Below are 11,253 nucleotides of genomic sequence, written 5' to 3'. Positions count from 1 at the left end.
CTGCTTTAAAAATTGGAAAAAGGATATAGCAAGATTCATTTGGAATGGCAAGAAACCAAGAATCAAACACCAAATTTTCATAGACCAAAAGGAGAGAGGAGGATGTGCTTTGCCTGATTTGGAATTGTATCATGAGGCAGCCGGCTTAGTGTGGATCCAAGATTGGATAGTCTTGAAAGACTACTTGATCTAGAGGGCTATGACAATCATTGGGATGGCACGCAAATATGATATACGAGAAGGTGAAGGTCCGCAGGGGTTTTTTTGAATCATATAGTAAGTAAATCATTATATAAGATATGGAATAAATATAAAGACCTTCTGGAACTCAAGACCCCCTTGGTTGACGTCCCCACTGGAAGCCATGGCTGTAAAAAATAAAGAAAGAATATGCAAGGAGATTGGGCAAGGTATAGAATGATTCTGGAAGAGAATAACAACAAATTAAAGCTGAAAGAATTTGGAAAAATTAGACTATATTTAACAGATTGGCTACAATACTTTCAACTGAAGGAAAGATTAGTATTATAGACAAAGGAAAAGGATTTGCAAATAAAACTTCTAAATTTGAAAAGGAGCTCCTCTAATCTAAGAGTAAATATATTACAAAAATGTATAACCTCCTTCTGGATTGGGAGGTAAAGGAAGAGGAAGTGAAAGGATCTATGATATGTTGGGCCCAAGACTTAGGATACAACATATCCATGAATCAGTGGGAAAAACTGTGGAGAGTGGATATCAAATTTACAGTATGCATGAACCTAAGAGAAAACGTCATGAAAATGTTATATAGATGGCATTTGACACCAGCAACACTAGCCAAAATGTACAAGAACAGGTCAGAGTTATGCTGGAGATGTAAGAAAGGAATTGGAACATATATGCATATTTGGTGGGAATGTGAAAAGATCAAAGAATTTGGGGACATCATTTATAATGAGTTAAAGAAAATGTTTTAAGATCCCATTCCCTAAAAGACCCGGAGCATTTCTAATAGGTATCATGACAGCAGAAATTAAGACATTTAGACCATTATTCATGTATGCAACAACTGCAACACAGATTCTAATAGCAAGAAACTGGAAAAGCGAAACCATCCCTTCAAAGATTGAGTGGCAAGCCAAATTGATAGAGTACTTACAATTAGTAAGGAGAATGGGAGCAGTGAGAGGAAACTCCACACAAGAAGGTAATAATGAGTGGATAGTAATTAAGGAATATCACAGCCAAAACGTTTGAATATACAGTGGTACCTCGGGTTAAGTACTTAATTCATTCCGGAGCTCCGTTCTTAACCTGAAACTGTTCTTAACCTGAAGCACCACTTTAGCTAATGTGGCCTCCTGCTGCCGCCGTGCCTCTGGAGCCCAATTTCTGTTCTTATCCTGCAGCAAAGTTCTTAACCTGAAGCACTATTTCTGGGTTAGCGGAGTGTGTAACCTGAAGCGTATGTAACCTGAAGCGTATGTAAACCGAGGTACCACTGTATGGGTTTTATGTTGCTGTTCTTATAACAGGGAGTTGGACTAGAGGATCGTTGGACTCCCCTTGACCTCTACAGTTCTAGGATTCTACAGCCAATCCTGCTTCCTAAACACCACTGTTGTGCTCCATTTCCCCCAACTCTGGATTCCCAATTCTCTCTTCAAAGACCAAACATCAACAGACTCTCAGCACATGTTCACTTTCAATGAGCACTCTACAGTAGCATTCTGCAGCACTAATAGTACATTGTATCTTTCATTACACTTACTATTATGAGACATTACCTCCATTGCTTTAATACATATATGCACAACATTCCATACAAACACCAGAGCACCAAACACAGTACATGATATTTCCCTCTATGGGTTTGTTGACATGAAGCACAAAATGAACTCTGTGTGAAAAACGTGGCACACTCCATACATCTAAATGGGTTCTCCCCTGTGAGAGTCCATGTCTTAATCAATAACTCCATTATAATTGAAACACATTCAACACTCCTTCCACTTAAACCATTGTTCCTCTGTGAGTTTGCTGATGTTTTCTAAGAGTTACACTCTTACTGAAGCTCTTCCCACACTCCAAGCATTTAAATGGTTTCTCCCCTGTGTGAGTTCTAAGATGTATAGTAAGGTGTGAACATCGACTGAAGCTCTTCCCACACTCCATACATCTAAATGGTTTCTCCCCTGTGTGAATTCGTAGATGTGTTGTAAGAGCTGAACTCTGAATGAAAACTTTCCCACATTCCATACATTTAAATGGTTTCTCCCCTGTGTGAGTTCGTAGATGTAAAGTAAGGTGTGAACCGTGTCTGAAGCTCTTTCCACATTCCATACATTTAAATGGTTTCTCCCCTGTGTGACTTCGTTGATGTAAAGTAAGCTGTGAACATTGACTGAAGCACTTCCCACACGCCACACATTTAAATGGTTTCTCACCCGTGTGAGTTCTTTGATGTACAGTAAGTATTCCATTGTGACTGAAGCTCTTTCCACACTCCATACATTTAAATGGTTTCTCACCAGTGTGAGTACGTTGATGTACAATAAGTACTCCACTCTGGCTGAAGCACATCCCACAATCCATACATTCAAATGGTTTCTCTCCTGTGTGACTTCGTTGGTGCACAGTGAGTTTTGCACTACAAATGAAGCTCTGCCCACACTCAAAACATTTATATGGTTTCTCCCCTGTGTGAATTCGTTGATGTAAAATAAGGCTTCCACTCTGACTGAAACACTTCCCACACTCTATACATCTAAATGGTTTCTCCCCCGTGTGAGTTCGTTGATGAATCGTAAGTTGTGAAGACTTACTGAAGCTATTTCCACACTCCATACATTTAAATGGTTTCTCCCCTGTGTGAGTTTGTTGGTGTCTAGTAAGGTTTCCTCTTTCTCTGAAACACTTCCCACACTCCATACATCTAAATGGTTTCTCCCCTGTGTGAGTTCGTTGATGAATCATAAGTTGTGAAGACTTACTGAAGCTCTTTCCACACTCCAAACATTTAAAGGGTTTCTCCCCTGTGTGAGTCAGTTGATGATTTCTAAGCACTCCACTATTGGTGAAGCTCTTTCCACACTCCTTACATTTAAATTGTTTCTCCCTTGTGTGAGTTCGTTGATGTCTAGTAAAGTGTGAACACTGTCTGAAGCTCTTTCCACAATCCATACATTTATATGGTTTCTCCCCTGTGTGAGTCCGTTGATGTCTAGTAAGATGTGAACACCGCCTGAAGCTCTTTCCACACTCCATACATTTATATGGTTTCTCCCCTGTATGAGTTCGTTGATGTACAGTAAGTTTCCCTCTTTCACTGAAGCTTTTTCCACACTCCATACATCTGAATGGTTTCTCCCCTGTGTGAATTCGTTGATGTACGGTAAGTTTTCCTCTTTCACTGAAGCTCTTTCCACACTCTATACATTTAAAGAGTTTCTCCCCAGTGTTAGTTTGTAGATTTGTGCTAAGGTGTTCACTCACACTGAAGTACTTTACAGATGGCCCTTCAATATTCTGCTTGCCTTCTCCATCACCTGGTTTAAAGTGGGGATAGGAAAATATTGTTAGATATTCAATGAATAGAACAAAGCAACTCAACACAGAGCAAGACCAATCAGCATCTTCTCTTCTTTTAACATCTCCTGGATTCCTTTCTCCCCTATGTACCAAATTTATAGGAAAGGTAATCTGAAAATAGCCTCAATAACCCCTAGTATCCAGTTCTACCTTCAACTCCCATGTAACACTGAGCACCAAGAGAACCTTCTATGCTGAGATGAGGCATCTATGGCCCTCAAGATGTGGTTGGACTCTAAGTACCATCAACCCAAGCAAAGATGGCCAATGACCAGGGATGGCGGGAGTTGTAGTGCAGCCACATCCAGAGAGAGACACTTTCCCCCTCCTGTGAAAATGCTATGACTCTGTATTCAGTTTTCTCCTTCCTCCTTGATCTGTAACCTGCACCAGGATGCTGGAAAAGATGGGCCCTCGTTCTGATCCAAAACGGCTTTTTTAATATTCCTACACATGAAAGGAGACATTGAAAGTTACAATCTCACAGCCAAGTGGAAGCATGTACCTCGCAATTTCTCCAGGACAACATCAGTGTACTTTTCTGTTCCAAACGACGAGATGAGCTCAGACTTGAGTATCAGAGTCCCTGCTATGTGGAATAAGTAAAATAGAAGTGTTGTTTATGTCATATGTAACTGTACAAATATTCAAAAATATTAATCTTGTGAAGTAAACAGCAAAGTATCTGGTGGCCCATTAAAAACTATTAAATGACATGGACCAGTAAACCTCATGCCATCATTATTATCCTATGAGTCTCTGCAGAGAGCAAAACCAACCCCTGTATATAGTGTTTATTGACCTGACTAAGGCTTTCGACACTGTAAATCATAATGCCCTGTGGACTGTCCTTCTGAAAATTGGCTGCCCAGATAAATTTGTGAACAACATCCGGCTCCTCCATGGGACATTCGCAGAGAAACCAAAATGCTTGTTTACAAAGCTATTTTACTACCAACCTTACTATATGCTTGTGAAACATGGACCACTTATAAACACCATCTCCAACTCATTGAAAGATTCCATCAACGGTGTCTCCGAAAAATTGGGAAGATAGGAGGACTAATATCAGTGTACTAGAAGAAGCAAAGATTACCAGTGTTGAAGCAATGATTCTTCAACATCAACTTCGTTGGAGTGGTCGTGTTGTGCGGATGCCTGATGATTGTCTTCCAAAGCAACTACTCTATTCCGAACTTAGAAATGGAAAGCGTAATGCTGGTGGTCCACAAAAGAGGTTTAAATACTGTCTCAAGGCAAATCTAAAAAAATGTAGTATAAACACTGACAACTGGGAAACACTGGCCTGCGAGCGCTCCAGTTGGAGAACAGCCTTTACCAAATGTGTCATGAGCTTTGAAGACACTCAAACCCAGGATGCAAGGGAGAAATGTGCTAAGAGGAAGGCACGCTTGGCAAATCCACACTGTGATCAACTCCCGCCCGGAAACCAATGTCCCCGCTGTGGAAAGACATGTGGATCCAGAATTGGCCTCCACAGTCACGGACTCATTGTTAAAACTGTGTTTATGGAAGACAATCTTACTCGGCTACGAGTGATCGCCAAAGAAGATGAGTCTTTTTGTGTATTATGAACAGGTTTTTTTTGTGAATTCATACCACAATATCGGCTTATGAAGAGTTGTCTACCGACAAATATACAGCATTGCTAGAAACTACATATTCAACATCAACTGCGTTGGACTGGTCACGTTGTTCGGATGCCTGATTATCTTCTTCCAAAGCAACTACTACTTAAGAATGGAAAGTGAAATACCGGAGGACAACAAAAGAGGTTTCAAGATGCTCTCAAGCCAAATCTAAAACAATGCAGTATAAGCACAGAAAATTGGGAAACACTGTCCTGTAAGTGCTCCAATTGGATAATAGCCTTTACAAAAGGCTTCATGGACTTTGAAGAAAGACAAACACAGGAGAAGGGGGAGAAACAAGCAAAGATGAAAGCACGTTTGGCAAAGGCTGACCGTAACCTATGTCCCCACTGCCGAAGGATGTGTGGATCTAGAATTGGCCTCTATAGTCACTTATGGACACACCGTTAAGACCGCGTTCATGGAAGACAATCTTACTCGGCTACAAGGGGTCCCCAAAGAAGAAGACACAACATGAATAAATGGCTCAAACAGCAGATTCACACCTTCAACGTCTAACAGCCAGGAGGAATAAAAATATGCCCTTACCTAGAGAGGCCACCATCTCATAATTCTCCTCCATGACTTCCTTGTGCAGAGCTCGTTGGCCAGGATCCAGCAGAGCCCACTCCTCCTCCGTGAAAAACACAGCCACCTCCTCAAAGGTCAAGAGGGCCTGGAAGAAGAAGAGGAAGAAGACAGAGCTTCTCTTAGATCCCCATCATCCCCACTCAACAGAGGGAGGCTGGGTGGTCCCATCTGTGCCTCTTCCCTCCTCCCTGCTCCCGTTGCTCTTTCCCTACCTGAGGAAGCTGCCTGACTCCTCTTTCCACTCCACCTTTAAGAAGAGGCCGTTCAGAGGGGGTCTCAGAGGCCATTGCGCTGCCAGTGGAAAGGACGGAGGAGGAGGAGGAGGCATAAACTGGGCCACTTCTGGGACTCTCTCAGCTGTTGCCACGATGCACTCAATGTAGGGAGCAGCTCTTTATGGAGAACAATGCAGAAATGATGATGATTGTAACAACAACAACAACAACTACAACAACAACAATCTATTGAATTTATATTCCACCCTATAACTGGAGGTCTCAGGGCGGTTCACAGAAAGGAGGGTTTATTTTGGGTGGGAGACATTTACACAGATAGCATACCTTTTAGAAATTACAAATACCTGATGTACAGATGGTATATAACACCAGTGAAACTAGCTAAGATGTACAAAAAAGCCCCACACAAATAATAATAAATGTTGGAAATGTAAGGGAAAAGAGGGTATGTTTTACAATATGTGGTGGGAAGGTAAAAAGTAAAACACTTCTGGGAAATGATTTACAATGAAATTTTTAAAAAATATACATTTGAAAAAAGCCAGAAGCTCTATTACCTGATATTGTAGGTACAGAAATTCATAAGAATGATAAAAACTTGTTTTTAGATGCGACCACTGCAGCAAGAATACTATTAGCCCAACGATGGAATCAGGAGGAAATGCCAACAAAAGAAGAGTGGCAAATGAAATTGATGGACTATGCTGAGTTGGTGAGACTAACGGGGAAACTTTGGAATCAGCAGGACCAGACTTTCCTGAAGGACTGGAAGAAATTTATGATGTATCTGAAAGACAATTGTAACCAATTAACATCACTTGTAGGGTTACAAGAAGTTTTGTAAGGAATTTTACAAATTATTGCGAAAAGGATTAAGAATAGTTGATGTAGAATTTGGACTTATGGCAAAAAGTATAGTAATAAAATGCAAAATGCTGGGAAATATGTGTAAAAACCAACAAAAATTATTTTTTTAAAAAAGAAATTATAATTACCAATATTAATAAAGTAATACTCATAAATTCTATAACAAATACAAAATCCAAACACATATTATGAAAAATATAGGAAGTGTTAGTGAAAACCCAATGTACTATGTACCCCAACTTTGTGAATGTTAACCATTTTTATAGATGAAAATGCTGATTTGAGATATCAGGGATTCATTCCCTTTGTTTTAGTAGCTGCTTATCAACTCATTGCTCAAAACTGGAAAGCTTTGGAACACTTGAGATTATCATAATAGGGACCAGCTCTCCTGTGGTTCCCTTCAAGGGAGTGCAGGCAGTGAACTGGAAAGATGTAATTCTTTCTACAGGAACTTTATAATACTATAAGCTGCATGAGTTTTTAGGGAACATTCAGCTTCGGTTTGTAAACTTCTAGGATCAAATCCCAAACTCTGAATGAAGCTTCGCAGAAAGCATTACGGTCAGTACCTCTGAAGACCTCGCTTTTCCTTTCCTCCAAACAGCCATCCAGGAAACCTGTTTCTGACCATTTGATACATTTAGAATAAAGGAAATTCCTGAATTATGGGCAGAATTTGCAGTCAGAAGAAAAGCAACACCTGGAGGACACCAGGATGCAGAAGCTCCACCCAAGCGGAGCAGATGGAAATATTTAGAGCCCTCTATGCGCTAACATGGACTGTAGTTTAGGGGACAGAGATAGGAAGTTCAGTGGCTTATGGCCCCCTAGTCCTTCCTCTTAGGAACCTGTGTGTGTGTGTGTGTGTGTGTGTGTCCCCTTTTATCTTCCCTACACTGTGAGGAAGGACAGGAGGAGAAATAATCAGGGGGTCCAAACTGGGCACAGGGCATCCCTCCTGAGCAGGGGGATGGGAGACAGGGTCTCCCTGGTGGAAGCCCAGCACCCAAACTGCAGGGTGGGGAACCCCAGACCCAGGGGCTAAATTGGCCCTCAAGTCACCTCTCTCTTTCTCTCTCTGGCCCTCAGGAACTTCCCCAGTGCCACACCCTCTTTCCAATACTTCCCAGCTGCCTCCTGAGGTTTTTTTGTGTGGCTGGAAAAAAAAAAACTCCTGAGGTTTTTTTGTGTGGCTCCTGGACAAAGCTCAGAGTCAGCCCCATAGCCCCACCCACTTTGTCCTCTGGCCCTGCCCATCAATCTGGCTGTCATCCTGGCCCACCTTGCAGGGTTCTGGTGTGAGTATTGCCCAGGTGATGGGTTTTAGATCACCTACAGTATTATAAAGGCCCTCCTGGCAACCTGGATGGGGACAAGGCAGGGAGGAGCGAGGCTGCCAGAACCAGCAGAGAAAGTCCCTCAGCACCTCTGCGCTGGGCCAATCCTGCAAGACAGGCCAGATCTCCCAACCCTGGGAGATTTGATTCTCCTTCCCGACAAATTCCCAACAGGATATCTGGAGAAGCCTCGTTTTGGAAACAAGCAGCATCAAAATCTGCAAGGGGGGGATCAGTTTCATTCCCCAAGACTAGCTGAGGGTCCGCCCCCTTCCCAAGAAGTAAATTCTGGTTTCCTTTGCTTCCTTCTCACATCAGCCTCTTCCTTACTCAGGAAGCTCCGGAGGCCGATTTCCCTTGACATTGTCTATCTCTCACCCCCGCACCCAATTCGAAATCTCCCTCCTCTCTCCCAATCCAGAGGTGACTCTGTTCTCCAGCTGCTTCCACTTCCTCTCCCCTGCTTGCCCTCCGGATCTCCGACCCACTGAGGCAGGGGCTTCAGCAGCAGATTTCGGAGGGGGGAGCAGATCAGGGTCCTGGAGGAGCTCTGCCCCTCCCTGCTCAGACCGGCTCCCTGACGCAGGAGGCAGGGCGCGGGGGGAGCGATGGGGGGGAGCAGTGAGAAGGGAAATGGAGGGTAGCAGAGAGGGGAATCACTAGGTGGAATGGGGCTGCCCCCCCCCTTTGAACGGAGAAGGACTGACTTCTGAGTCAACATGCACAGGGTGGGGCTGCAAATCCCTTTGTAATTAAGTTCCACTGGGGGGGTGTCACCCTTTTGTGGATCGTCTCAAGTGTCTTCGCCCCCCTCCCCCTCCACCATGGGAGCCTGGCTTGATCTCTGCGCTTCGAAAAGGATCTTGCAATGCAAACCCTGTTGGGGGAGGGGGACCCCACTTTGCAACAGGAAGGCCTGCATCCAGCCCCCCCTCCATGATTTCTACAGAGAAAGGGCAGGCCCCCTCCCTGCTTTCTTTGCACACCCCCCCCCCCGCAATCCTCCCGCCTCCTTTCCTAGCTGCCCTGTTTGTCAATTCAGGCAGAGGGAAAGCACATCCTTCTCCTACCCCCCCATCCCCAAATAACCCCCAAATATGCGACACCTCTTTCTCCTCTTCTCCAAGTCCGCTTCTCTTCCTGGAATGAGGATGGAGACCCCTCTCCTCCAAATTGCCTCCCCCCCCATAAAACCCCCTTCCTGCCTCTCTAGGAAGCCCAGCTCATTGACCCAGAGGAAGGGGGAGCGGCAGGAGATCCGCCTCCCCTTCCTTGCAAAACAGAAATTCCCTTCCCAGCCGGCAACCTCTATATTCCCGTTTATTTAGTGAGAAATTCATGGGTTCGATTTCCTGCAGCGGTAGCGAAAGACAACTTTAATAACAAGTGAGCAACAAGACCCTTGACCGCAGGAGCAAAGCCAAACCCCCAAAGATGGGCAAGATGGGGCATTTCTCTCCAGGGAGTGTCACCCCCTAGCTGCCTGGGATATTGCTCATGGTCATTCAGTGAAAGCCCTAACACCAGGGGTGCATTTTGAGGGGTGGTTGCTGTGGTATGTCGAAGGACCAGAAGAGAGCTAACTTTGACACTTGAGAACACAACAAAGGCAGAACAAAACAAAATGCACTGGCAGAATCCGAGACCAGGGAGAAGAGTCGGTGGAAGAAGATTGGAAGAAATTTAAAGACTATTTACAGAAATACTGCAAAATTAATGAATGTTAGAATGATGTCAGAATGAAGTTAAGTGGTTTTAGCAGCAATGTTATAAACGTGTATGTAAAAATGGATTGTTAACAGGTGAGAATCCAAAGTTATAATATATTAAGTTAAAGGATTAAGACAAAAACAAAGAGGGAAAGGAATTGCTCATTTAACTAATTGAATTGGAATACAAAAAAGGGAGGTGTGAGGAGGTCAGGGAAGCAAGGAAATGAAATGTAAGGCATGGAAAGATTGATTTGTTTTTAAGTGTTTTTTATTTTTTTTTATCTGTATTTTGTACTTTTTCTTCTCTTTCTTTCTTTCTTTTTTTTTCTTCTTATCTATGTAATTTTTTTTGAAACCTTAATAAATATCATTCAAAAAAAACACAAAAAAACAAAATGCACATCTCAATCATTATGGGACCTTCCTGCCAAGTGCAGAACATAGACGTTTATTGAGAGAACGTTTCTCCCAAAGTGCTAGAATGCCATAAGTAGTTTAGTAAAAGAACGGAAGATGTGCTATTATTGTATAATATCCCATGTCCACTTGGGTTGCGAACGTGATCCGTGTGGGATGCATGTTTGCAACCCGCAGCGTTCGCAACCTGCAGCGACGCGTCTGCACGCGCGGGATGCAATTCGGCGCTTCTGCGCATGCGCAAAGCGTGATTTAGCGTCTGTAACCCGAGGTATGACTGTACAGTCGTACCATGGATCCCGAATGCCCTGGAACTCGGACGTTTTGTTTCTGAACGCCGCAAACTCGGAAGTGACTGTTCCGTTTGCGAACGTTGTTTTGGAACCTGAACGTCCGAAGGGGCTCCCGCGGCTTCTGATTGGGAAAGTTCAGCATCCACGCAGAACTAGGAGGGAGAGTGGTTTTTTTCCCATAGGAACTGGCAGGAGAGGGAGGAGGGATGTCATCGTCTCTCTTGCGTACCCTCCGCAGCTGCAGCCCAAAAGGAGCCCACGGGCCTCATCTTCACCTGCCTGCCCAGGGCTGAGGCTTGTGGTGGAGGCAAGCACCTCATACCTTTCCTTGGCAGCCAGCTGACTGGGCGTTGGGCAATGCCAGTGGCCGGAGCGGGGTGCCTGAGGCACCTGCAACTCTAATATCCATCGTGTGAATGATGAGATTGATGCGTTGGGCGTACATGCTCTATCAGAAGGCCTCGTATACAACCAGTGTCTAATTTAAGGTTTCTCAAAAAAAAGATGCATTTGACACAATCTCCCTTTCTCTCCTTTGCTTGAAGAACAGGATATTTTAATGCCATGATAAT

General features: G+C 43.7%; 1 protein-coding gene across 3 annotated transcripts; it reads right to left on the bottom strand.

Moving 5' to 3' along the window:
* Positions 1–1,765: 1,765 nt before the first annotated feature.
* Positions 1,766–9,454, bottom strand: LOC308469594 (uncharacterized protein). Of its 3 annotated transcripts, none has more exons than XM_080992281.1 (5): positions 9,366–9,454; positions 6,029–6,208; positions 5,775–5,901; positions 4,079–4,162; positions 1,766–3,530 (listed from the first exon to the last, which is right to left on the bottom strand). In XM_080992281.1, exons 2-5 carry the CDS (start codon positions 6,101–6,103, stop codon positions 1,996–1,998), a joined length of 1,821 nt encoding a protein of 606 aa, XP_080848407.1. In that variant the 5' UTR covers positions 6,104–6,208; positions 9,366–9,454; the 3' UTR covers positions 1,766–1,995. The 3 variants fall into 3 exon arrangements, with proteins under 3 accessions (XP_080848407.1, XP_080848408.1, XP_080848409.1); XM_080992282.1 differs by having other exon boundaries at positions 4,079–4,159; XM_080992283.1 differs by lacking the exon at positions 4,079–4,162.
* Positions 9,455–11,253: the final 1,799 nt, after the last annotated feature.

Source organism: Podarcis pityusensis (assembly GCF_964106645.2).
Source record: "Podarcis pityusensis genome assembly, chromosome: 2".
In the NCBI taxonomy this organism is placed as follows: Eukaryota; Metazoa; Chordata; class Lepidosauria; order Squamata; family Lacertidae; genus Podarcis; species Podarcis pityusensis.
This window is presented reverse-complemented; position numbering and strand designations above follow the sequence as displayed.

What these genes read in the sequence shown, in the direction of transcription:
- LOC308469594 (XM_080992281.1), bottom strand. Translation starts at nt 6,103, where the DNA reads ATGGCCTCTGAGACCCCCTCTGAACGGCCTCTTCTTAAAGGTGGAGTG. An exon ending in GAGTCAGGCAGCTTCCTCAG is followed by an intron (nt 5,902 to 6,028) that starts GTAGGGAAAGAG and finishes TTCTTCTTCCAG; the next exon opens with GCCCTCTTGACCTTTGAGGA. An exon ending in TGAGATGGTGGCCTCTCTAG is followed by an intron (nt 4,163 to 5,774) that starts GTAAGGGCATAT and finishes TATTCCACATAG; the next exon opens with CAGGGACTCTGATACTCAAG.